The following is a 25,818-nucleotide window of genomic DNA, read 5'->3' as shown; positions in this document are numbered from 1 at the left end:
GCGATTTTCCCAACCGCAGCCAGCGCCCATTGGTTTGGCCGCCGGTGCATGGTCGAGGCGCAGCTCTGACTGCCTTGAGTTGACGCTGGCATGGCAGACTACGCAGTGCATTGTCCGAGTTAGTCGGTGTACTTGAGAACACTCGATTTGAAACGTGAGAAGACCCTGGCTGGGCATTCACGAAGACAGGCGAGAGAAAAGAAAGCAAGACCAAAGGTAGATGCTGATGGTAACTTAGGACCAGGCCGAACGAGTCTGGTATTGTAGCAAGGAGCCACGGGTGCTCGGGACAACGACACAAAAGCAGACAGGCAGTATCATTTCGCTCTCTTTTCGATGCAAGTAAGGAATCCTAAGGATATCAAAACCAATGAGAATACCCCCCGGTCCATCCATGGACCTTTTTATTCTAACATACAGCTCCTCGCCTATTCTCGCTCAAGCAAACCCAAAACCCTGCGCATTTTCCAAGGCCATGGCAAGCCTCTCTCTCAGAACGTCCTTGTCCTTGTACTCGGGCAGCAAAAGCGTGCCGTAACATGTGTATGCAGTGGGCAGATGCCCGCGCTCGCCTTCCTCTTCGCCGTTCCTTTGTACGACGAACTGCAGGTTCTTCATGCCCCCAACAGGCACACGGTCCGAGGCCGTCACGAACTCCAGGAGTCGTCTCTTCATCTTTTCGTCGTAGCGCTTGACTATTGACCAGAAGTCTCGCACACCGCGGTGGCTGGCATCCCATCCGACATACCTTGTGTATCTGCGTAGCTCCGATATGTCGATCTCTTGCACACCCTCAACGAGCGATTGGAGGAGCGGAGGTGTCAGAAGCTGGAGTGCCTTGTGATGCAGACACGCCCGGAAACCGCGCTCGAACGCTTCGTATTGCGGGCGAACGGAAACGTCTGTGAGGTACTTGATGTAATCACTCACATATGCGTTCCTGTTCTCGTTGGTTACGAGCGGAGCATCCTTGGGATTCTCGTCCGCCAGTGACTTTCCTGCCGCGACTTCGAATTGCGGCCAGCTGCGCGTCTGGTCGTTCATTTCACGAGAAATCGGCTGGCCGAACATTGAAACCGAGAATTCGTATGTGCGAGCAAAAACGTCCTCTACCAGCCCCTGCCTCTCGTCCCATTCGAGAAGCGTAGTCAAGCCCATAGCGAGGTCTGGCCACCCGTCGGCGATGTGGTGCAGCTCGTCTACAGGCTCGCCCAACAGTTTGCGGTAGAGTGCTCTCGGGAAAGTGATGGGCAACGTTAGGCCATTGTAGACAGCCAGCGAGACCAGGAGACCAAGAATCTCAAACTTCCACGACGGCACGATGGACCCAGGAACAAACCAAGCCATACGAGTTCGGTCGTCCACTGTAAAGGCGCCATAGTCTGGGTTGAGGCACTCGGCGACAGCAAGTCGAAAAAACTCCTGTTGAACTCCACCCGAGTCGAAACCTTCTTCTCCGGCATCTTCGCCCAGGTGAATCTTCAATGGTCGATGTAGTTCTCGGTCCTCCCGCCGCCAAAGCTGATCAAAGGCATCCCTGATAACGTTCTTGCGACTGATTTCGAGGATCAAGTACTTTGAAGATGCCGTCTTCAAAAGATCTTGCAGAACGAGCTTGTGATGAGGGTTGGTAATAAGACCTCCGGGGGCAACAATCGCTTTCATCCGTGTTTGGAGCGAGCTGGATTCCTCGTAGCTTCGGCTCATCTTCGAGAAGTTGATAGATCGAAAGTAAGAAACTAGGGTAGATGGATCAAAAATGAAGGGGTAGTCGAGCAGATGCTTCTTCTGCTTGGATGAAATGTGGGCAAGCCAGGCGACAGGCATGTTAATCGAGTCTAGCCTCTCTGCAAAGTAATCCACGCGGAATTGGACGTCTCCTAGAAGCAGGTCCTGACGTTTCTCGTCTATAAGGAAAGTTAATTGAAGGCCTCAGGGAGGATGATCTGCAAACTTACACATGGCAGCAATCAATGACAAAGCTCCACCGAAGGAGCCATCGCACAATATTTCAGGCTGACCATCCCACTCCTGAAGCATAACTGTCTTGGCCCAGTCCAAAAGCAGAGTCGATACCCTTGATTCATGACCAGCCCTCTCGAGGTGTACCAGTTCGGGATTTGAAGACGAGTACGAATTAAGCAGGTCTAGTTGAGACAAGAGAGGCAAAAGGGCATCTGACCCTTCATCCTCAACGCCATCGTCTTGCGTGGCCATATCTGCAAAACACTTCCGTGCAGAGATGGCAGCAAAAAGACGCCTCGCAAGTCTGAGTGCCAATTCATTTGAAAAGGCGTCATCGTAGAGAAGGCATAACCAGGCCGGTTGTCGCGCTAGAGCACCGCTTCCTGCCAAAGTCAAACCATTTGAGCGGACCCGTGACATATCAAATAGTATTCTAGAGTCTGTTATCAACGGTGCCGCTGCCACCAGTGCGTGAAGGCATATTGACAATAAATGACCAGCCTCAAGATTAGCAAGAGACCATTCAGTCCGGCGAAAGACTTTGGTAGTGGGGGACCGCAGAGACTGGAGTGACTTGGGTGCTCCAAAGAGGCTCCCGGCAGCCATCCACAAGCTGTGGAAAACCAGACTAGGAGCTACTCGTGTAAGCCTCAGCATGCAATACCAGATTGTGTGGGAATCAAGCAGCTCATCGTCCTTGACGAAGGATGAGACCAGGGCAGCAGGATCGCTCAGGATGTTGAAAAGGCTTTGCTCGATGAACAGCTTCCACTGTCGTCGGAGTCGCTTGGGATAGGTACTCCGAGGGTTGCGCTTTCTCTGCATTTTGGGAGCCCGGCCCTTGAGCCCGGAGTACGTGCTGGTGATTTTTGGGGGGTCGAAAAGATGGGATTCTGAGGTACCATCGTCTTGGAGAATGTCACACAAAAGATCAACCACTTCGACGTTGAGGTATGTCAATGATTGCGGAAGCATGTTGTCGGCGATTGGCACGTCAACCGGCTCCTCGCTTTGCTCGCTGTGCTTGGTATCATCGATTGAATGGCTCGACTGTGCATGGTGAGTCCGGGTCTGCATTGCCACTTCTCGTGGATTGGAAGACTCTGCTGGCGGTCTAGCGTTGCGAAAGCTTGTCGTGAGCGGTGACTCTGGCTCTTGGACGATAGTTACAGAATGATTTTGCGGCGGGACACTGTCAAAAAAAGAGGGTGTAGATGGTATTTCTGGAATGGCGTAAGGGTTAACGTGGGACGGTTTCGACGGCCTCAATGGTTTTTCATGCGACGTCCTGGGAGAAGCCAGCCCTGAGGTGACGTCCTCGGATAACGACGAGGTTGGGTATGGCTCGATAGAAAGCTTTCTTGTGGGTTTCGAATTGGCCCTTACTCTAGCGCTTGAGCTCCTTTTAGGCTTGCTGGGCCGTGAGTTAGACAACGCCGAGGTTGAACTATGTAGTTTTTGAGAAGCCTGGTCGAGAACAGTATCCGGCCCATGGTCCGTTGTTAGCTGGGCCACATCGCTCGAGGTTTTGTCGGCGTAAATGACTGAGGGCATTGACTGTGTAGGCGTTGACTGGCCTGATGGCTTCTGTGATCTTTGAGTTTCCTCCCTCGAGGGACTATGCGTCGCATCAGCCTCTAGTGCAGCAACCTTTTCAGACATAGCATCCAGGCCAGCTGGAGTGAGCCATTCCAGCATCTTGAAGGCGACAGTCCCGAAGACATTGGCGGCGAACGAGCGATAGTCTTTGCTGATGGGCCGCTCGGCTACTTTGAAAGCGACTTTTGCGGCGCCCGTCGTCGAATCGAAATGCGACCGCTCCTTGGAGAGAGAGGGTGGCCGGCGTCCCGTTTCTTCAGCACCCGGGGTGGCTTTTTGAGAACCGCCGTCTTCGCCATTTAGCCTGGCAGACGTGACTGATTTCCGGCGCCTTGGACCCTTTGGTGTAGCGGAACGCTTCGGAAAGGGGTCATTGAAGGCGGGCGCGGCGGATTTCGGCGACAATATGAGCGAGTTCAGGGCGGCCGGGGTTTCTTTCGGGGGCTTGAGGTAGGGGCAGAGTCCCGTCTCGGGGTTGTCCTGGCTAGCAAGGTAGACGGCCAATGTCCTTGCACTCGTGGTGTTGTATCTTCGTATTGGCGCCTTGCCGGCGAGGCGCTTGCGACAGGAGAAGCAGGTCGGGGTCGTACAGGCCTTGGAGTCGCATCCGTATCGTAGCTGAAGGATGTATCTGAGAAGAGGCATGTTAGCTTGGGTTGCGCTGAAGGAAGGCGACTAGGTCTATGGGTACGCACATCTCGACAAGGATCTGGAAGTTGTGACGGCGACTGGCGCGGTGGATGGCATAGACACGCTTCGGGTTCTCGATGGTCTGGACCATGTCCTTCAGTTCGGGCGGCGCATCGGGGGGCAGACGCGCAAACGGCGCGTCTTCCCATAGGGCAGCTAGGAGATCAGCATCGAGGCTGGTCTCGTGCTGAGGTCCCTCCTCGGGACAGCGGATATCTCGAGTCATTACATCCGGGTCGCAGGCGCCGTGGGGGTATTTGATGGTCAAGTTGAATAGCTCTCGGCGACGGAGAGGAGGAAATGCGGCAGAGGGCGGGCGGGTAGCGAAGACGGGAGATTGAAGCAAGAAGGAGAAGCTGGAAGTGCAGGGGCCGCTGATGCGGTTGGAATATAGTTAGTACTCGTTCAGAAGATATTACAACCAGCAAGCGACAGCTGGGGCAAGCAGAGAAAGGTTGGCGATGAATGAATAAACTTGTCGGGATGTCGGGTGGGTAGGCAGGGGAAACGGCAACAGTCTCGCCTGGCGTAAAAGGAGGAGATGGGCACCGTATGGGCACGCCACGAGGCTCGGCGATGACACGGTGCGGTTAAGACAGAACGGGACACGGTCTCTGGGGTCATTCTCCAGGAGTGGATCCGGAGGGACGGGAGCAGGCAATCAGAACATGGAACATTCCGCAGAGGGTCTGAATTTAGCATGCGAATTCCACCCTCGGGCCCAAAACAGGACGAACCAGGAATAGGGTGTTTCTGATATCAGCCGCCTACCACTGGGGACGGACCAACGTCCAACCAGGCTCGGCGCCATCGGCGGGTTTTGCCTCCGACCTTTTTCCAACTCAAATGCCGCCACTGCCCGCCCCGTAACAACCCCATCCCATCCTGATTAGTCAAGTCAGTCAGTCATTCACTCATTTGAATATTTGATGATGTCGAACATCCGGAGGTTACCCTCCATTCGTCATTCGTGTGAGCCGGTTTGAAATCTGATCGCGTAGCCGCAGGTATCGTTTTACTAAGTAAAATGTCAAACGAATAGAACCCATGTATAAACCAATGTCGCACTGTGTATTGAGAAACGCCATATTGCTCAAAGACCATTCTTGGCCATCTTTATCAGACAAGTTTCCAGTGCTGCATCGGAGACCTTTGTCCGCATGTATTATTCATCAAGACAGGCCGAAAGCAAGACATGCATGTCGAGGCTTGCAGCCTCCAAACCACTCACAATCAGTTAGATTTTGCCGGATAAGGAACGGTACCTTATTTCCAAAACGGTGACAAGCACACTACTAGAGTTTTGCCTCCTCCTTGGCTTACCACCCAGTATGTATTCCTGATATATACTATTATATATGTCAGCTAGATCGGACTAGAAAGAAGCAGGTAGAACCCTTCTCCCCCTCGATCCCCCGAAACCCCAAAAAAGGGATCGCCTATCCGTACTCCGTGCTTGGGGAAGACGACACTGCCCCACTTAGCAGGGCAGCAACTGCCAGGAACACGCTAAAGGCTCAAGCCTGCCAGTGGCACAACTTTTCAGGACAGGCCCGACCCAAGGGCTCTAAACTGCAGGTGACGTGCCTATCACGTCCCTTCAAACCCCCGCCTAACCCACTAAAGCCCTGGCGAATTTTCCCTCTGCCTTTTAAAATCATTTCCCCTCCATCCGCCCGACTTTGACGCACCTGCACCGCCGGGACGCTCATCTTTTGCCTCCCCTCTTCCTCTTCTTTTGCGCATCCTGCAACTTTATAATTGCGCGCAATCACACTCCCTATTCCTTCGGATTCTTGGAATAGTCGCGCCAGCATAGGAACGGACACCAAAAGCAGACCACGTCTTTCGCACACGACATTCACTATGGCGAGCGTCGATGTTGCTGCTCTCGGTGCCATTCCCGCCAATGGAGGGGCAACCGCCGCTTCACATCCCTACACCTGCAACACCTGCTCTGTTGCGTACCGAAACATCGACTTGCAAAGAGGTCACATGAAGAGCGACTGGCAGTAAGTATTCCTCGCTTTTATCTTCGTCTCCTTTTTACCCACAGTTTGTTTACCTCTTCTCCTATTCTTGCTCTCCATCTTTTGTTCCGGGCTTCCCATGGTGTTTCCGCGCTGTTCCGCTCAAACCAACTGACATCATCTTTCCAGTCGATACAACCTCAAGCGCAGAGTCGCCTCCCTTCCTCCCATCTCCTCCGAAGTCTTCAACGAGAAGGTTCTACAGGCCCGCGCCGTTCAGACGGCCGAGGCAGAGAAGGCCTTGTTTGAGCGCAGCTGTGATGCGTGCCAGAAGTCGTACTCGAGCGAGAATGCGTACCAGAACCATCTCACGAGCCAGAAGCACAAGGTCCGCGTCGCCGCCATTGCTAGACGCAAGGGTGGCGTCGCCGATGATGCCAGCTCTGTCATGAGCTCTACCTTCTCCCTCGGCGAGCCCATCGCTGTCGACAAGGAGAACGAGTTGGATTCCGAGGCCGAGGAGGAGTTCACCCAGGTTGTCGAGGGTCTCAAGAAGGCCAACATTCATGAGTCCCACGACGAGCGCCCATCCCCCGTCAAGCGTCCCTCCAACCCCCAATTATCTGCTCAGGGCCAGCGTGCCAGCGATGAAGCCTCCATTAACCGCGAGTCCGACTCCACCACTCCCGTTCCGTCTAAGCCGGAGATCGCCTGGAGCATAAAGTCCTGCCTTTTCTGCAATTACGAGTCACCCACTGTCCCACTCAACGCCAACCATATGGAGCGATTCCACGACATGTTCATCCCCGAGAAGCAGTACCTGGTCGACCTTGAGGGTCTGCTGCAGCACCTTCAGGAGCGCATCCATGAGGGCCACCAGTGCTTGTACTGCTTCAAGACCAAGAAGACGGCATTCGCCGTGCAGACCCACATGCGTGACAAAGGACACTGCAAGATCCCCTACGACACCGAGGAGGTCCAGCTGGATATTGGTGACTTCTACGATTTCCGCAGCACTTACTCCGATGGCGACGAGTCGGAGGACGACGAGGCTGAGCAGAATGGCGGGGCCAAGCTGGGTCTGAAGCGTCCCACCAAGCTTGTTGGTGAAGACGGCGAAGAGGTCGAAGATGGCGCGGAGGATGGATGGGAGACGGACAGTTCAGCCTCTTCTCTCGACTCGGCCGACTTGACGGCTTTCACTGCGGATGGCCGCTACGAGCAGTTTGAGCGTCTGGACAAGCACCCTCACCATGCTCGTGACGACCCCCGCAATCACCACCAGGCGGATGGCTGGCACTCTCATGCCCACAAGCACACCCGTGCCGTCTTCTACGATGAATACGAGCTTCACCTGCCGTCTGGCAAGGCAGTCGGTCACCGCTCTCACAACCGGTACTTCAGACAGAATCTCCACAACTACCCCACTGCCGAGGAACGTCAGGAGCGCCTGGCCATCGAGGCAGGCTCGGGCGATGAGATGGATGTCGATGGCAGAGAGGTTGCCCCCACCGGTGACCGGAAGACTCGGAACCACCGTGCCGTGGCTCGTAGAGATGCTGCGGGCATGGCTGGTGCGACTGACAAGCAGAAGCGTGTCGTCAGACAGGAGGAGGTCAGAGGTCGCAGCAACGCTACCCGTCACCAGAAACGTTACGACTACGGAGTTAGCGTGAAGCTCAACAACCAGAAGAACTTTTACTACCGCTACCAGGCCGGTGGTTGATCGATTCGCCACTAGATGCGGCAGGCGTTCGACGGGTTGGTTTTGCTTTTTTTATTTTTACAAATGGAATTGAATTGGTATGCATGATGAGGTTTTAATGAACCACGCATAGTGAAGATAGACAAATTAGAGGCCATTCACGCCGCGATTCCCTTGTTGTGAAGTCTTGTGAAACTGTCTTGTCAGCAAACAAGCGGATATTTGGTACAAGGTAACGATGTCTCTAATTGCATAGATATGTATATAACGATATGTTTGCTATGTATACCTACATATTTCGCAGCAAACTCGGATCAGTGCCAAATGATCCATATCCATATCTCCTACAGTCAATGTTTGCCTCATTATTAGTGGTGATGAAGTGGAATTTTCCATAACATCATTTACTGGTCTTGTTGATTGGTCTTCAGGATGCTCAGAAATGCGTGCCGTTGCCGAGCCATTGTCCAAAGACAATGCCTCTCAACACAGAGATGGCTGAGCGCCACGCCGACCAGGACTTACATCCCGCGTCCCCAACCGGACGCGGACGGGTGGTTCGACGGACGGAAGCATCCCAGCCGCCACGAAGAACCCGGTTTCGAAAGGCGCAAACCCAAAGAGGAGTATGGCGGGCGTAACGGAAGGACCTTGTCGCCGTCGCGGGCGAGCGCGTCTTACAGGGGGATGACCGACCGGTTCAGTCCCGGAGGCTATAGGGATGCCCCTCGAGACGACCGTGAGCGAGGTGGAAGATTCTCATCGCCGTCGCGGACGGACCCGCCTCGCAGGAGCAGGCCCGTGAAGCCGAGGACCCAGGCCCCGGTGAGAAAAGGCGGCGGCTTCGTGTTGGTGGTGAGTCGGCATCCCAAGCCTGAAAGGGACTATGCCTTTTGAGATCCTATACTAACCATTCATCAGCCGAAACTGTCGCAGGATGAGCTGGACAAGATTGACACTGCAAAAGACGTCTGGGAAGCCAGATCACTCTACTACGTGCCCCCCAAGAGGTCAAAGGAGCACCAGCAGCCCGTCCCCGTTCCCAAGCCCCCTCGACCCGCATCGCCACAGAGGAACCGCAACACCGGCATCGCCTCCGCAAGCGATATCAAGGCAGCGATCCGGGGCGAGTCCCAGGACCCGAAGCCCAGCTCGCCCCCACCTCTCCCCGAGCTCGAGGGCGACGGCGGCTCCATTGTGGCCTCTTACGCTCGGGACGTCCCGCACGCCCAGGTCGCCCGGTTCTTCCTCTCGCCGCCCGCCAAGTTCCTTTATTCGGCCTTCCGCCTCAAGCACCACCCGCTCAACACGACAACCCCCGAGATCTGCGTCGTCGGGGCCAGCAACTGCGGCAAGTCGTCCTTTATCAACGCACTCACCAACTCCGCCTCGCTCGCCAAGGTCAGCGACCGTGCGGGCAAGACGGTGTCGATGAACGCGTACGGCGTGGGTACCCTCGCCGGTCTGCCGTTCCGGACACCCGTAGCCGCTGAGGGCGGCGGCGCGACCAAGGAGGTGCAGCCGGAGCACGGCCTTGTGCTCGTCGACACCCCCGGCTACGGGTACGCCTCGCACGAGGAGTGGGGGCGTGAGATCGTCGAGTACCTCAACAAGCGCACCATGCTCCGCGGCGTCATCTTGCTGCTGTCCTCGGAGAAGAAGGTCTCGGAGAAGGACGCGCAGATTGTCAAGCTTCTCGCCGACGCGGGCCGGCCGGTGATGCTCGTCTTCACCAAGATGGACAAAGCGCTGCTGCGCAGGGCTCGTGAGGAAGGCGGCATCGCGGAGCGGCTGCGCGAGGCGGAGCGGTGCTTCGCGAGAACCGGATGGGACGGTTGGGTGCGGAGGGTGTACATCACGGCGGCGAGGATGGAGCGCAACAAGGCCTGGAAGGTCGACGGGACGGGCAGCGCGGCGGGAATGGCAGGCGTGCGGATGGGGGTCCTGGAGCTGGCCGGGATCAGGGAGTTCGTCGCGCCGGAGAGGGCCAGGGCCTCGTCGCCAAAGACGGGGACGGAGGCCTGTGAGCAGGAGAAGAGGTTGGAACCGGGTAAGGCATTGGAGAGTGACCCGGCGGCGTGGTCGGGCGATGTGGTTTCGTTCGAGGAGCTGGAGAAGAAGTTTGGAGATTGGAGCTCATGAGGCGGCAGCGGCGGTGGTGTTCGTGGTGTAGGATCGTGTTTTGATCAGGCGAATAGACAAGAGATACCCTCTAGGAGAAACGACAGCTCATTATACGGCACAAAAGTTGAATAAAAGGGATGGCTGTCCTGTTGGTGAGCTAGCAGAGAACTATCTTATGCGAACATGTAACCGAAAAGTAAACAACGCAGGCGCTATTCATTGCTTCCGAAGGCCATCAGCGCTTTGCGCAGGTTCCATCATATGGGTATAATATTCAAGGCAAATTGCGAGCAGTCGTCGTCCGACCATACGTGAACCCTCGAGAACTCCTCCGTCCGTCCAAATACAAATCGCCCGGTGAGTGAAACATAATACAACGCAGCCCGTTAGTTGTATTTACTGCTTATCGCCTGCTGCAGCTCCCGAGACAGTCGAGTGCGCCGTCCCTGGCCTACTCAGTTGCCGGCGTATCTTCTTCGCGTTCTTCGACTCGAAGAGACTCTTCACCCTTCGCAAACGCGCCCAGCGCTCCTTGTCCTTTACATCCCGAGACTGTTCATCGTCTTCACCTCCCGGCTCTGTTGCAGCACTCGGTGAGTCGTGACCACCCGGTGTCAAAGGCGGCGCAACACCTCTGCGTACCGGCGTCGATGGTACAGAGACTCCTCTGCTGTGCCACCTATTCTTTGGGCGATCATCGAGTGCTCCGCGCAGGTAAGCGTCGTTTTTGAGCACCTGCACCAGGCACTTCCACGCCGCCATATCCGACTCAGCACCGGGCTTCGCGCTGCCCAAGCGCTGCGTGTCCGGGTTCTTCCATGGACAAAAGAAGCGGTGCTCTCTGATGGGATCGAGATGGTCCATTGGCGCGGGGACAAGGATTTCGCCGTCGGCGCTGACTTCCTTGCTCTTGAACATCCATAGTCCCAGGCGCCGCAAGCAAGTGTTACAGGATGCCGAATTTGGCACCGCGCCGATGCGAGGGTTTGTGAGGCCTTGCCATCCCGTCAAGGCCAAAGCCAGAGCAACTCTGTTGGGCTGCTTGGGGTCTGGTGAGTCCTTGGCGGGTGGTGGGTTTGTAAAGAAGTCCTCGGGTAGTTGGGTAAGAACATTATCGATGTTGAGACCCTCGGGGAGCTTCAAGTTGAACTCGTAGGGGAGGAAGGGTTTCCTTCCACATAGCTCATCGTACCGGTACCGCAATGCCTCTATACTAATCTTGGCATTGGTCAGGGATAGTCGGAGCAATGAATCTGTGCAAGTTAGTGCGGGTTCTCAACCTAGGGAATGTGTTCAAGGCATACCATCGCAGCCCTGCTTCCTCCACAAGCACTCTTCCAGATGTGCTGTGACAATCAGTTCGGAGTACTTGTCGACCAACGCTTCCTCTGCTTCATCAATCAGTTGTGGGTAGCGACAAGGAGTGGCAATCATGAACCTACCGACATCCGATGCAACGAGCACAGGCACCTCCTTGCCGTCCACCTCGCGTTTGTTCAGCTTCACGACAAGCTCCTTGTTGCACAGCGTACACCGTACCCGATCCTTCCCCTGACACACCCATCCTCTCTTGGCCCATTCGATCTCGTTCACCGCATCAGGCTTGGGTGTCCAGTCCGTGATCTCCTGGAACGAAGCCAGTCTCTTGAGAAGCTCGCTTCGGTCGCTCGGTGCGAATTTAGGAGCGAGCTTGACTTCTGTCACCTTGGACGAGTTGGGCGTCCACTTCTTCAGTACAATGTTGGTAACGGTTGTTCCCGGCCCCGTTGCACGAATAGAGGGTGAACTCCTCATCGTGGCGGCGTTCTTCTCCGTCAGCGCCTGCAAGCGCCGGCGCTTCAGCAATATGTCTTCGTCGACCGTCATGGTCGGTTTGTTGTTCGCTGTCTCGGTCGTGGTCGTGCTCGTGGAGTTCGGGTTGGTGGGCTGAAGAGAAGTCGTCGATGGGCGAGGAGACTCGGTAGGCAGACTGAAGGAGTCATCCGATTGTGTTGACGCGGAGGATTTGCCCATACCCTGGATGAGGGCGTTAAACTTTCGTTTGGTTGCGTTCATTATGGTTTCTTGGTTCAGTGTAACCCCAGCGACGGGTGTGCAACGACGGCTGTCCTGAACCAGAGAAGATCAGGAACCAGAGGGCGGGGACAAGAGGCAGGACAGAAATTGTCGACTTGTGTGGGTGAGATTGGGGTGGGTAGGCTTTATACCAGATATCCTTGATCAATTACGTTGTGTTGCACCATGAAACAAGATCCCCAGGAACAGGATGGTGCTTCGTCTACTAGTCGTCTCCTAGACGCCCAGTTTTGCAAAAGTCAACAAACGACAATTGCTGATCGGGCAATGAGCTTCCACCCCTGCCACGGCGCTAAGGCGGAAGACGCAGCAATGAACTGAGATAGAGCGTTTAGATACATAAATTGGTCTATCGGGGCTGAGCCGATAAGATAGCGACGATCGAAGGAATCAAAAAAAGAAAGGAAGGGGGGGGAAAAGGGAAAAAAGTTCGCGAGCAGGGGTCATCTTGCTAAAATTCTGGAGACACCGACTGGCTGAAGTCGACTTCATTTTCACCGAGGAAAACTCCTACAAGCCTGGCTTTTCTCGCTTCCTCCCTCTTGTCATTGCGACTGACCGAAACTTCTACCACTTCTTTCCCCGACACACATGTCAGCTCCTCCGTCCTGGTTATTCTCCAATAACTTCACCAAGACCAACGACACCGCCCCTACCACCATTACCACGTCGCAACAAGACAAGATGGTCCAGAAGGAGAAGAAATCGGAGAAGAAGGGCAAGGCCGTCGCCGCACCTACCCAGCAGGCCCCTCCTGACCAATTGATGGATCTCGTTGACTCCTTCCTCTCCGAGAACGCATTCACCTCCGCCCACGAGGCCTTCCAGAAGCAGCGCACCCAGAGCGGCTGGAAGCCTTCCAAGAAGCAGACCACCCGTCCCGACCTCGTCACCATCTTCCAGACCTGGCAAACCTCTCTCGATGTCAAGGCCGTGAGCAGTGACAGCGACACCTCCTCGAGCGACAGCGACAGCAGCAGCGACGATGAGGACGTGGATATGGCCGATGCCGCTGCCGACAGCGATAGCTCCAGCAGCTCAAGCTCAAGCTCCGACTCTGATTCGAGCAGCGATAGCGAGAGCGAGAGTGAGGACGAGAAGCTCGCACCCAAGGCCGCGACCAAGAATGCTCTGAAGCGTAAGGCGCCCGAGTCGGATAGCAGCAGCAGCGACAGTAGCAGCGACGAGTCCAGCTCCGACGAGTCCAGCTCCGAAGACGAGGCCCCCAAGGCCAAGAAGCAGAAGGTCAAGAAGGACGACAGCAGCGACTCCTCTGACTCCTCTTCCGACTCCAGCTCGGACAGCTCCAGCGATTCCGACTCTTCTGACTCCGACTCCGACTCTGACTCTTCCGACAGCGATTCGGACAGCGATTCCGACTCTGACGGCTCCTCGGCCGCAAAGGTGCCTCTTCCCGAGTCCGGCTCTGATTCTTCATCCTCCGACTCTGATTCCGACTCGGACTCGGACTCGGACAAAGACACCAAGAAGAAGTCGGCCAAGAAGGCCGCCAAGACCGCCGACTCAGCCTCCAACTCCTCTGCGACCCTGGAGAAGACGTCCCCCGAGGCCTCTACCGCTGCCGACCCCCCTCTGCCCCCCGATCCCATGCTGAACCGCCCTAACAACCGTGGTGGCAAGGGCGCCAACGGCAAGGGGAAGGTGCCCAACAAGCCCTTCTCTCGCATCCCCGACGAGGTTTACGTCGACCCCAAGTTTGCCAGCAACGAGTACGTCCCCAATGACTACTCGCAGCGCGCGCACGAGGACCTCATCGTCACCAAGGGCAAGGGCTTCACCAAGGAGAAGAACAAGAAGAAGCGCGGCAGCTACCGCGGGGGCATGATCGACATCTCGGAGAAGAAGGGCATCAAGTTTGACTATTAGGTCGTTCGACTAGCTCAGGCCTTGGCTCGCCTGAGGTTTTGATCTCGGAGTTTGGAATTCCTAAGAAAAGAAATCATCTTGCGTTTAGGTTTCGTGAAAAGAAGCAGGGGGAGTTGGTTTGCTGCATATGCGTTTTTTTTTACCCATAGCATTGCACTTCTTTTTTATAGAAGAGGTGATGAGAGACAAGGAGCTTGGTGGGCGGTATTATCAGTAGAGCTGGTTTTGGCTCGTACGATTGTATCTATGTAGATAGAATTCAAAAGTTGAACATCTTCCACTTCTAGAGCATTCCCTGATAGTATCAGTATGGCATTGCAACTGGTCTTACTCTTAAGTGACATCGGATCTGAAAGCGCTTTCCGGTCCCGTAGTCTGTGTGACTTGGTCGGAATAGCGGTGCTAGCCGGCGCGTGACGTATGGCGACTCAAATACGCCTGCTCTGTATGCCGTCATCACGCAAAGCCATCGCCATGTATAACATTGACCAGGTTCACCGTACCCGCGACGGTCACAACTCTCCAGATCAGAACTAGGCCGGGCTGGTGACACGACCGCCGTGGCACAGCTAACAGACCCTCGAGGCTCGGGGGAGTGTGTGATAACGCGGAGGGTGTCCAGAGCATGATGACGCGACTGCTGCTCCTCGTCCTGGAACTGCAAAAAGCACGAGACGCCCTGGCCCCCCCGGGCCCACAGCCTAGGGATGCGATAACACACTCCTCGCGCGGGGCCAGTGGCCAACCTCCAGCGCCTCGCAGCCTGGCGTCATCGCGTCGCAGTACGAAGTCGGGGGAGGACCCTGCAGGACATGGGACGAACATGATGGGATCATATAGACTGCGCAAAAGCCGGGCAAGGTCTTCAAGCAGGAAAAGAGGCCATTGTGCTAGCAAAAGGTTGTTTTCGGTTGGGGAGGCGTCTAGGCGGGTAAGGGGGCACGCAGGCCCCCGGTCGCGAGGCGGTGCTGTAAGTGTACCTGTAACCTCCTACCTACTACCTAGGTACGTCTGTGTGGAATAGGGCGGGCCGGGTGCTCCACTGCGCACCTTAAGCTTAAAAGCCTAAAACCCGATGGCCAGGGGGGGGGGGGGGGGGTTATCTTGATGGGCAATTACGATACCCGGGAAGGATAGGTACTTTGCTATGGATTTGGGGCCGCGAGACGCAGACCCGGCTCCGGTAGGTAAGGCGTAGGTACCGCTTTCGTGCCAGTCATCGTTCCGCCAAGGCATCCGTGACAACGCCGCCAGACAACGCTATGTACTTTCATAATTCCTGGCATGATTGAATTGATGAGTCTCGTTGACGTTGGAGGCAAAGAGCCAAATCGGGGTCCGGCCACCAACCCAAGATGGAGAACGACTTGGCCGAGGTGGCTGGAACAAATTCCATCAAGTCGAAAAGCCGAACCGAGGATTTCTCTACGTTCCGTGAGGAAATAACTTCTTTTGCTTTGATCATTAAACCATAAACGTATGCCTCGTGACTGTCGTCCAAGGCTTTGATATCTGCCGGTCTCGCCTAAACCGAGATCCAAAAGGCAGGTCTCTCAATACTCCTTCTACGCCTTAGAATCGTCCTCCAACGCCTCCGAATTGCCATATGTGGCAATGACCCAATCCAGAAATTCCTCCCAGCGCTTCTCCCAGGCCGCGCGCACGATGGCGAGCTCCTCTTTGGACATGCAGGAGTGTTCCAGGCTCCATTCGATGAGCTGTCGCCAGCCGTGCAGGGTCATGTCCGTCTTGCCAACCATTGCCTGATAAAAATCATGAGAAAGACTCGATCTGCAGTCTTTGGTTAGCGAAACGGCCTTCGGAAACGCAACTCAGGCCATGTACATATCGCCTTACCTAAATATGGTTCCGTTATCCGAGTTTAGAGTGCAGTGTACGTTGTTCGCGAGAAGATTGTACATGGCGTGTCCTGATACCCTCGGCGTGAGGCCGAGCTCCTCGTTGGAGATGGGGCAGAGTTCGAGGCAGATGCCCCGTTTCTTCATGTGTTCCATGATGTACGGGTGCCTTGCCAGCGAAAAGCCGTGGCCTATGCGTTTTGAGTTGAGCAGAAGGGCGTCCACAAGGTTGCCATCTGTATCGTCACCGATCTCCGTCGTCTCGCCGCAATGGAAGAGGAACGGAATATCAACGCCGGACTCGTCGCACTTCTTTCTAAATGCAAGGAACTCGGGGACGAAGTCTCGCAGAGGTCGTCCCTTGGATTCCTCGCCAACCAGATCAAAACCTGGCCTGTCAGTTGAACGCCTCATACAGGCCTTTTAGATCTCAGGACTTACCGGCGATCCACTTGGGCCAATCCTTCTTAAAACGGAAGCACTCATCGAGCGCAAAAGCCACAGATTCGTTGGAGAAGGACCGAGGGGTGCAATAAATGACCTTCAAGCCGTCAAAAGAGTTATTAGTCCTTTGCTGGAACTGGTCGAATTCGTCAATGATGATTTTCATTATGCCCTTGTTGTCGATTTGTTTTGTACCGTCGTCGGTCCAGAGCTGGTTCGTCTCCATGAAGTTTGGCCGAATCTCGGCGTACTGAATGTTGTCACGGACAAAGTCCTCAAGGATTCCCTGAGTGTACTTTCGATAAGCGGTCTCGTAGTTGAAAAGGCCCTTCATCATGCGGGTTTTGACATTGAACTTCTCCCAGGCACCCTGGACTGTCTGATGCACGTTATGAGCCTCATCCTCGTGGAAGACGAGTTTACTTGTGAGCCATTCCTCTGGGTCTGCGTTGTGTTTCTTTGGGAACTCTTGAAGAAAGTGAGAGTATTTCATCGTCTGCCGCTTCACGTAATCTGGCGAGAATATGTCGCCCGGCCTCTCTTTTTCTGGCGGCAAAATGGAAAATTGAATCTCACAGAGGTGAAGAGAGTTCCGTGCCTCCTCGTCCGTCCTGCCATCGCCGCTCGCAGGCAAGGGCTTATCGCTGGTGATGAACATGCGATCCATGTTCTTGGCTATGCCCAGCAGGACATGAGGCTGCAGACAGGCATTGAAATGGATGTGAAGGTGTGCCCCTTTGGGCATTTTTGTCGCGATAGCAAACAGCCTCGTTCGGTTGATCAGATGGACGTTTGATAGGAAGTGGTCTGCGGGAAACCGCGGGTGGTTCTGACCACCCCACCCTTGCCTTGGCTCAGCCGCGTCATACACCAAGCGCTGGTCCTGGGCCTTGACGGCTTGAATGATGGCGTTGGCCTCTATCTCTCTGGATGAGGCCAGCGCCGTGAGACGAAAATCAAATGCTAGGGTTTTTTCGCGATTCGTTATCTCGAGGCGCTGGCGGAAGTATTCATCAGGGTCCTCAATCTTTTTGGCAGCGGCCGTCCTCGTCCTGGCTTGGTCGAGAACGGTAACCTGGCGAGGACGGCGTTTGAGGCCGTCGCTGGTGCCTTCAATGACTTTGTCGTGGGCGTTGATCATTTCTTGGGCCAGTTCCATGTCTGCCTGGCGGCGATGGTGTGGAGGTTTCCGTGGCCTTCTCGAGGAGTGTCGCGTGAGATTGTTGTCGTCCCTTATTCCCTGGCCATCCTTTTCCCCAGGTGCATCGTCCTTTTGAAGGTTCGAGCATAAGCTCCCCATGAGACTGGAATCTTGATGAGAACAAAGAAAGTTGTCGTCCCGAGGTTTCTGATGCTGTGTTGCCAAAGAGTGATATCCCTGCGTGCAGACGTGCCGAATGGGGCTTTGTCGCAATGAATGAGCTTGATCGCTTCGATTGCGAACGAGGGGTCTCAAGTATGAGTGAGTATGTATCAATTATATGAATGCGCGCAAGGCTCATCACGATCATACTGAGCAAGGGGTCCTTTCATACTAACTGGATAAATTTCCATGAAAATGAAAAAGAAAAAGAAAAAAAAAAAAAAGACACCAAAGGGTAGTCAGGAAATGCTCCTCTCAGCTTAACCGCCTTGGTGAGGGGATGTACCTCCCATGGACTAGGCTCAGTGCAACGGGGGGCTGGCTGGCCTGTCGTCAACCTGGTCAATCGGAGAAGCTAAACCACATAAGGCTGGCAGGCACATAGGCTTTGTTCTGTTGCACGGTATTACCACTTCCTCCCATGCCCCCCCCATGTCTTGTCTCTCGTGTTGTTGGCACCAACAAACACTTGACTGCATGGCGGCTAAACATGCTCCGTATATGAATGGCTTGGTTACGGCTGGCTCATCGCCTTTGGTACGGAATTCTCACCAAACGCAGTCGGCAAGCGCCGAGAGCACGCTACCAAACCCTTTCTCGCCCATCGTCAAACCAAACCCACTATCGCCGAATCTCATTCATGGGAAACATACTGCAATCTTACGTCAAAGCCGCACATCTTCCGGTTTGCCAGTCCAACTTACAAACAACTTTGTCGGGCGCCGTTTCAAGGGAGTGCCACACTATTGAGGATCTACAAACGCCTCGACGCAGTGCAGGGCCCTATGCAGTCCGTCCCAGATAGCCGGGATTCTTCAACCCTTTCCCCTATTGCGGGACCCCTATTGGAACGCAGTAACTTATTGATCCCTTTTGTTGCGATTAATATCTGATTCAAGGCAGCAAGGCTGCATGTATCGCGCTTTCTCGTCGACTAAGAGTGCATGTTGGCTAAGCCCACACGAAGCAAGGTCATCCCCGTGCAGCGGCTAAACTACCCGCCGCAACTGAACTGGAGATGGTTACGGATAGTCTGTGAACCAACAAGCGCCCGCTCACCGCTTCCAGGAACATCGGCGCAGTGTTGCCGTCTCGGCGTTGCCGCTGTAATCTCACCTCAGAGCAAGTGGAATATCCCATCATCCGCCCACCAAGCCCATCTTCTCCTCAGCAGGGAATACTCGGCCTCAGGAATGGTCCAACACCAACCCACCCCTTACACACAGACCGTCAGAACGTGGCTCAGATCAGCACATGATATGTGGTTCTTGATATACGAGTTATCCGTACAAATCGAAATACACATTCAGAAAACAAGATTGCCGACATTTCGGGGTATCAAGCGTCCAGATCTGCCAGGGGCAATGCCACACCCTTTCGAGGAAGGCCTCCAAACCCTATGAGCCAAAACAAAACTTGGACTGAGAAACATCGCACTTTGAAAGTGGGTCTTCGGAAACAATCACAAAAGCCTGTTTAGATTGACGAGTTGAAGATTTCCCCACCTCCAGACCGGTCTTACTGATGACAATCCTTCCCTTCAGAGGTCCCGAGCTTACAGGCCGTGCCGCAGGGAATAAGTCCAGCCTGCGGTCTCTTTCCCCACAGAAGACGAACAACTTCGCCAGAGCAGCATCACCTTGGGCTCCCTACTATCGAGTCAGACAGCCAGCCAACGAGACGAACCCGGCCCAGCCCCTATCTATTCAGTTCGGAAAGGAGGCGACGAGCATTGCTGTCGGATACAACACCGCCACGCTGATCCAGAGCCATATCATCTTCACCCTGGGCGATTCTCCTCATGTATAACGCCTCGATTTCGTTCACGCAGAGTTCCTGGATGTGAACAGGGCGGTGACGGCTTCCATTCGCAGCTTGTTGAGAGGGCTGTGCATTGGAACTATACCACGTACCCTATCGGGGCTGGCTTCACCGTTGAGCACACATGCCACAGTAGTCATGGGGATGCTGCGCTTCCTGGTTGTAGACGGTTATACTTTGCATATTGCTTCTTTCTATACTTCATTTTTTATCCTGCTTGTGATCCCCCTGGGATGAACAACCTGTCAAGGCACATGAGGCCGGTGGTGTACATCTCAGACGTGTCATATTCACTTTAGAGATGAACTAAGGAGATAGTCCACTCAAGCCCATCCAAATGGCGGTGACTGTATGTACTGTGCCCTTTCTCCGCATTGTTTGCGATCGCATAGCCAGTGACACTGCCCCTTTATGAGGAGGTCACGACCTCTTACTCTTGACGACAAGCGCACGGCAACGATGAAGCGCAGCATGGCAATACAATCATACACAATCCCCGCTCAAATATTACCCAAGGGAAGATCCATGTTGCATGTTCGACAAGGCGTGCGGAGAGTTTGGGGAATCTCGATTCGTCCGGAGCGTTCATCTCGTATTCTGACTTTCAGGGCGACGACAGACATGGCCCATTCCGCGGACCAGGTGCTTGGCCTCGTTCATCAAATCGGCGTGACTCAGTACCAGGCTTGAACAGACGCGCCGAATTTGGATTCAAGATACCAAGTCTGTGGTCAGTCTCGGGACTTGAGGGTCTAGTTCGGTCGAGGCTTTGAGCAAGGCAGACCGACATGCCTGGTTTGCGTGACGAAGAGGTTCGGGCCATTTCAGAAGCGACATAGGATTCTCTCCCCACAACAAAGTACCATCACCGACATCAGGAACAAATAACCGCTGAAGAAACTTCTTCCAGGAAGAATAGTCCTGGTCTGGCGAGAGGCCTGTAAAGGGGGGCTTAGGCGAGGCGCAGCCACCGCCCCGTGGAGATGTCAACTCAACCGCATCCATTTCCCCTCTGACTCTAGGCAGAGCTTGGAGCTAAAAGTCGGCCAAAACAAATCAACTCTTGTTGTACATATTTGTTTGTTTGTTCATTTTGGTGGTGGTTTTTTTTCGTAGTGTGATTGGCACCATATCGGCATGAGACGTTGGTGTCCCAAAAGAAAGGGAAATTGCTATCATGAGGTTCTTTGTGAACCAACATCGTTCTCTCGCGGTAAGAACATTACTTTTGCCGAGTTCCTTCTCTTCCTTTTTACTTTCTCGCCCAGTTTGACATAGAAAGAAATTCGAGGCCCGTCGCAAACACTGCCATTTTTCAAAGTTGTATTTCTACAGTCTCATACAGGTTACGACACTCAGTTGATCCATCAACGGCCACGAACGTGATCGGCGCACCACGAACTATGCATGCATACTCAAACAGCCATGTGACTAAAACAGAAGAAGATAATGGTGGGTATCAGTTATTAAAAGCGCCTGAGCCTTGCCAGCTTCCCCTCTCCGGCCGTGGGATAAGGCAAATCCATCGCATGACCCAATGAATGTTAACGGCACTGCCAATAAATGCAACCTTGCATGTCAGCGACCGCCGGGATTAGCAAAGGCTATCCAGATTGTGATATCTACTTTCTTTCATCTCGGTCAAGAAACATACCCAGGGGTTTACACGCTGCAGATCTACGACAGACGAGGTCTTACTTCAGTAACGACCCTGAAGGGAGCTGAGGTGGGCTATTGCCTTACTTTCAGAAGGTTGCCTCAATTCTCCTCTTGTCGGCATGACTGGATGGTACTGACGGAGATCCAGGCATAGTTCTTCCACTCTCCAATCCCTGAGTTGGTTGAGCAATTTAATATCAAGTAAGATGAAAGCTTCTAGGGTAACACACTCGGCACACATGCTTCGTCCCCGCGAACGGTACATGCAAAAAGGGATATGACTGTTGTCACTGGAGCCATCCGTACTGCACAGCTCATTCGGCGCAGTGGCGTTGGGCCCAAAACCTGATCGAGGCTGCCAGGAGCGATATCATGGTAGATCTCCCTGGTGTCGTGGATGCCAGCATACAACCTGACTTACCTAATGATTACACGCAGCAGACTGCCTATGCCGTTGTTGAGAAGGTGAGGACTTTGGAAAGTTGACGTTGACGTTTATCAACTCTGTTTTGAAGCTGCAGAATTGATCAAAGCCCGGGCCAATAGGAAGTGTAAGTCGGCAAAGAGGCTTTGAAACTGCTGAAATATGTCAACACAACAGCAAGGGCATAGGTAGCCTGATTTCTGCCCTTTGAATAGAAATGTAGACAGTACAAGCTGGCCACGAGGCCTTCCGCCATACAAACCTGTAAGAGAGAGAGAGAGAGAGAGAGAGAGAGATACTACGAGAGCCAAGATTGTATCAAACAGGAGATGTCGGTCTCGGTGAAAGTAGCATAGCGGCAGGAAAGAAGGAGTATATTGGTATCTTTGGAACTCAAACTAGGCTATCCATACATATAGCTACCAATTGTATGCTCGCCATCAGTCTTTCATCTGTCTGACGTTGAGGTTTATCCGCTTGTTCTGCATCCACCCATTCCATTCCTCATATTTCCCACCTTCCGCTGGCCAGTCAGCCAGATAGTCAGGGCATGTCCCCTTCATGACCTTGGGCACGCCATGCCACGCGAACCTAGAATCCTTGGTCATGTAGATGGCGTCGCCGGAGCGCAGCCGAAGGAGGAGGTACTCCTTGCCCGTGGCCTTTGCTTCTTCGGAAATGTTCTCGGGGTCGTTAGGCGCGATCATGAAGAGACCGTCGCAGCCGAAACTCAGGCTGATAAGCCCCTTGTCGGTCTCCTCGCTGACGTCGCGGTGCATCATCATCGTGTCGCCAGGCGTGTAGAAATTGACAATAGCGGCTTGGGCGAGGGTCTCGGGGAAGAGGGCCTCCAAGAATTGGGCAATATCTGAGGGAAACTGAGGAGGGCGATCTTCGGGATATATGCGGTTGGTCCAGTCGTACTGGCCGCCGAGGGTGACCCAGTGGAGCCGTCTCTCCATAACCTGTTTGATGGATAGAGGTTTATGAACCGAAGGATCTTTTGGAATGAAGATTGGTGTTTGGTCAGGCGGGTACGAGAAGAATGACTCGGAGGATCCATCTGCGTCTTTCGGGTAAGGTAAGTCGTAATGCAGGTGAAGGTTTGTTTGGTGTGTCGGCACGCTGAGGTCTCGGTTGATCATCAGCGAGAGGAGGGTCTTCTGGACTTCGGGAGGCACCAGGTTCGGTGCGATGAGAAGGCCTAGAAGTTTTTAGTGACCCGGCCTGGAATTTCATTCCAACAAGATCTACAAACCTGGCAGAAGCGGGTGGTAAAGAATGGGCACCTCCTGAAGTGTTGATGTGTCGACCGCGGCCGAGCTTATGTGAGAGAAAGCGGTTGTGAGCTGGTCGACCGAGATCTTTCCAGCCACAGAGAATCTACCAGCTTGATCCGGTGATCTAGGGTCATCAATTGAATCCCCTTTAATGAGTTCCTTTTGATCAGCCCTTGAGTACCCCTTCCACTGTGCCCGCATCGCCTCTGACGGCTGCTCATGAGCATCGAGCTCGACTATTCCAGCCGCCATTGTGGGCTTTTTTGAAACCAAACTTACAAAGCGATGTACGAGCAAGCAGATCTATATGGGAAATGATATCAAAGGACAAACAAAAATACTGTAAAACTTTCTAACTAGATAAATTCCGCCGCCTCGGTGATAGTCTGAGCTCTCACATCTATCGTACGTTCCAAGAAGCCTCAGTGACTCTGCGGGACAAAACCGAGAGCGAGTCCGTGACCCCACCATCAGTGAGTGACCTTATCGATAGGTGACAGGATAGATGTGATTATCGATAAGCCCTAGCGCGGGCAGCCTGTCAGGAGTCCGACGCCACAAGTTAGAACGCGACCTTGGGTACAATGGCCCTTGGTTGGGTGAGATCAGATCGCGCCTTGTTTTTCTTCACTGCTAGTAAACAACGACAACCAAGTGCAATTTTAGAGCACCACAAAACATCGCCCACCGCCCACCGACAACGCCCTTCCCGCCTGGGCCCTTTTTTTGCAACCAACGACAACATTGCACCTCTCTCTCTCCTCCCATGGCGATTTCTCTTCTTGTAGCGGCCAAATTCTGATCTTTTCTGTTGCCTAATCCCCCTGCGTGCACCACGCTGCCCCTAGACGACGACGATTTTCTCCCTTTGGGCGGCTTGTTTGTTTCTGGAGAGAGATCAGTACCTGTGCCCCTCCAGACCCTGAGGTGACTACACAACGCAGCGCTATTAACCCACCCCCACCAAACAAAGGACAAAGGGCTGCTTCGAACATCACCACTGCCTTCAACGCTCTTCAACCAGCAGACAAGTCAAATCCATATAGCTCTTGTGTCTGCGTTCCCACGAATTGACCCTCGCTTTGTTAATTCCCTTGCATCGCAATCATGGAGAACTACCAGAAGCTCGAGAAGATCGGTGAAGGTATGCATCCCCCCTCTCCCCCCCTTCCCAGACCTTTGCACTCCGGGCACTGAATCCGGCACAACATGGTACAAGACCACTCACAGAAACAAATGCTAATGTTTCCTCCCTCGTTTAGGTACTTACGGTGTCGTCTACAAGGCCCGAGACCTCCTCAATGGTGGACGCATTGTGGCCCTCAAGAAGATCCGTCTCGAGGCCGAAGATGAGGGCGTCCCCTCTACCGCCATCCGCGAGATCTCCCTACTCAAGGAGATGCGCGACCCCAACATTGTGCGCCTCCTCAACATCGTCCACGCCGACGGCCACAAGCTCTACCTCGTCTTTGAGTTCCTCGACCTCGACCTCAAGAAGTACATGGAGTCTCTCCCCGTCGCCGACGGCGGCCGCGGCAAGGCCCTGCCTGAGGGCAGCTCCGAGTCCCTGAGCCGTCTCGGCCTCGGCCAGTCCGTCATCCAGAAGTTCATGTGGCAGCTGTGCGACGGCGTCCGCTACTGTCACTCCCACCGCGTCCTCCACCGCGACCTGAAGCCCCAGAACCTGTTGATCAATAGAGACGGCAACCTGAAGCTGGCTGATTTCGGTCTCGCACGCGCCTTCGGTGTCCCACTGCGCACTTACACCCACGAGGTCGTCACTCTGTGGTACCGCGCCCCGGAGATTCTGCTCGGTGGACGCCAATACTCGACCGGCGTCGACATGTGGTCCGTTGGCTGCATCTTTGCCGAGATGTGCACCCGCAAGCCTCTCTTCCCTGGCGATTCCGAGATTGACGAGATCTTCAAGATCTTCCGGTACGTACAGCATCCCTCGCCAAGGGTCTTGCTTCGTCTTTGCACAACTCGCTAATATTGCCTCTCTCAGCACGCTCGGCACGCCGACCGAGGATGTCTGGCCCGGTGTCACCTCGTACCCCGACTTCAAGAGCTCCTTCCCCAAGTGGATCCGAGACGAGTCTCAACCTCTGTGCACGAACCTCGACGCCGAGGGCCTTGAGCTTCTCGAGATGATGCTGGTGTACGACCCGGCCAGCCGCATCTCAGCTAAGGGCGCCTGCAATCACCCATACTTCGAGACCTACCCCGACCAACACTCTGGCCAGACGATAAGAAGCAGCCGCGCCAACAACAACGATTACTATGGCAACTAGGCGTTCCCCATCGTTGCGCACGCGGCCCCCGTACAGCACCAACAGCACCAACAGCACCAGCAGCACCAGCACCAGCACTTCGGCCACTTCTGAGACACCACTTTGGGAACCTGCAGCAAGCATTTCGGCAGCAGGCATGGTATCCGAGGGGGCTGAGGCCTGGGATAAACAACATACTCTTTATTGCTCGGTATCCTATTTGCTTTCCAGGATACTGAGAGGGAATGTCTTGTCTTTTTCTGGGTTGTTGGGTGGTCACCACCACAAAACAGACTTTTTTCACGTTTCCGTCGCCTGGGGACATACGGCAATTGGGGGGACTGGTGAGGGGCGACGGGAAGCGTTTGCAAGTAGCCTGGCACTCGACAACACAGTACCCCCCCTCCAGAGATGTGACAATGTTGGGTCACTCAAACTGGTTGTCAGGCTGTGAGGCATTGCTACAGCACGGTAGGGTGTTTCTTGTGGCTTTGTGTTTGGCTCACCGGGCATTTTGCGAACCGTAGGACGTGTGTCTTGCACGTGTCAGTGGTTCATCTCACATCAGACATCAGGGAGGCAGCCAGTCCGGAATGAACAAACCACCATGGTATACGACCTCCTCCCCTTCTCCCCTGTGCTACGCCTTGGAGGACTCGACTTCTCTAATTTCTTTTGT

The 25,818-nt window shown here is 54.2% G+C and overlaps 9 protein-coding genes across 9 annotated transcripts; 5 read left to right on the top strand and 4 right to left on the bottom strand.

The window, feature by feature from the left end:
• Positions 1–438: 438 nt before the first annotated feature.
• On the bottom strand, positions 439–4,480 carry GLRG_05461 (HECT-domain-containing protein; the record flags this gene model as incomplete). The annotated part of the gene is made up of 3 exons (XM_008096146.1): positions 439–1,907; positions 1,959–4,195; positions 4,260–4,480. 3 exons carry the CDS (start codon positions 4,478–4,480, stop codon positions 439–441), a joined length of 3,927 nt encoding a protein of 1,308 aa, XP_008094337.1.
• Positions 4,481–6,120: 1,640 nt separating this feature from the next.
• On the top strand, positions 6,121–7,950 carry GLRG_05460 (zinc finger protein Yan; the record flags this gene model as incomplete). Its single annotated transcript, XM_008096145.1, has 2 exons — positions 6,121–6,266; positions 6,414–7,950. 2 exons carry the CDS (start codon positions 6,121–6,123, stop codon positions 7,948–7,950), a joined length of 1,683 nt encoding a protein of 560 aa, XP_008094336.1.
• Positions 7,951–8,616: 666 nt separating this feature from the next.
• Positions 8,617–10,071, top strand: GLRG_05459 (ribosome biogenesis GTP-binding protein YsxC; the record flags this gene model as incomplete). Its single annotated transcript, XM_008096144.1, has 2 exons — positions 8,617–8,784; positions 8,851–10,071. The coding sequence occupies 2 exons, from the start codon at positions 8,617–8,619 to the stop codon at positions 10,069–10,071; spliced, it is 1,389 nt and encodes a 462-aa protein (XP_008094335.1).
• A 378-nt stretch (positions 10,072–10,449) lies between these two features.
• Positions 10,450–12,108, bottom strand: GLRG_05458 (uncharacterized protein; the record flags this gene model as incomplete). The annotated part of the gene is made up of 3 exons (XM_008096143.1): positions 10,450–11,306; positions 11,358–11,441; positions 11,496–12,108. The coding sequence occupies 3 exons, from the start codon at positions 12,106–12,108 to the stop codon at positions 10,450–10,452; spliced, it is 1,554 nt and encodes a 517-aa protein (XP_008094334.1).
• Positions 12,109–12,720: 612 nt separating this feature from the next.
• GLRG_05457 (SRP40 domain-containing protein) lies at positions 12,721–14,016 on the top strand (the record flags this gene model as incomplete). The annotated part of the gene is made up of 1 exon (XM_008096142.1): positions 12,721–14,016. The coding sequence occupies one exon, from the start codon at positions 12,721–12,723 to the stop codon at positions 14,014–14,016; it is 1,296 nt and encodes a 431-aa protein (XP_008094333.1).
• Positions 14,017–15,581: 1,565 nt separating this feature from the next.
• Positions 15,582–17,478, bottom strand: GLRG_05456 (adenosine/AMP deaminase; the record flags this gene model as incomplete). Its single annotated transcript, XM_008096141.1, has 3 exons — positions 15,582–15,807; positions 15,874–16,264; positions 16,317–17,478. The coding sequence occupies 3 exons, from the start codon at positions 17,476–17,478 to the stop codon at positions 15,582–15,584; spliced, it is 1,779 nt and encodes a 592-aa protein (XP_008094332.1).
• A 1,175-nt stretch (positions 17,479–18,653) lies between these two features.
• GLRG_05455 (uncharacterized protein) lies at positions 18,654–19,085 on the top strand (the record flags this gene model as incomplete). Its single annotated transcript, XM_008096140.1, has 1 exon — positions 18,654–19,085. A coding segment is annotated over one exon (432 nt), but the record flags the coding sequence as incomplete, so codon positions are not given.
• A 2,941-nt stretch (positions 19,086–22,026) lies between these two features.
• GLRG_05454 (alkylated DNA repair protein AlkB) lies at positions 22,027–23,118 on the bottom strand (the record flags this gene model as incomplete). The annotated part of the gene is made up of 2 exons (XM_008096139.1): positions 22,027–22,790; positions 22,845–23,118. 2 exons carry the CDS (start codon positions 23,116–23,118, stop codon positions 22,027–22,029), a joined length of 1,038 nt encoding a protein of 345 aa, XP_008094330.1.
• An 855-nt stretch (positions 23,119–23,973) lies between these two features.
• On the top strand, positions 23,974–25,160 carry GLRG_05453 (uncharacterized protein; the record flags this gene model as incomplete). The annotated part of the gene is made up of 3 exons (XM_008096138.1): positions 23,974–24,010; positions 24,129–24,804; positions 24,875–25,160. 3 exons carry the CDS (start codon positions 23,974–23,976, stop codon positions 25,158–25,160), a joined length of 999 nt encoding a protein of 332 aa, XP_008094329.1.
• Between the last annotated feature and the right edge of the window lie 658 nt (positions 25,161–25,818).

The sequence above is a fragment of the Colletotrichum graminicola genome (genome assembly GCF_000149035.1).
Source record: "Colletotrichum graminicola M1.001 genomic scaffold supercont1.18, whole genome shotgun sequence".
Lineage (NCBI taxonomy): Eukaryota > Fungi > Ascomycota > Sordariomycetes > Glomerellales > Glomerellaceae > Colletotrichum > Colletotrichum graminicola.
Note: the sequence above shows the minus strand (reverse complement) of the source record. Positions and strands in the feature narration are given on the sequence as shown.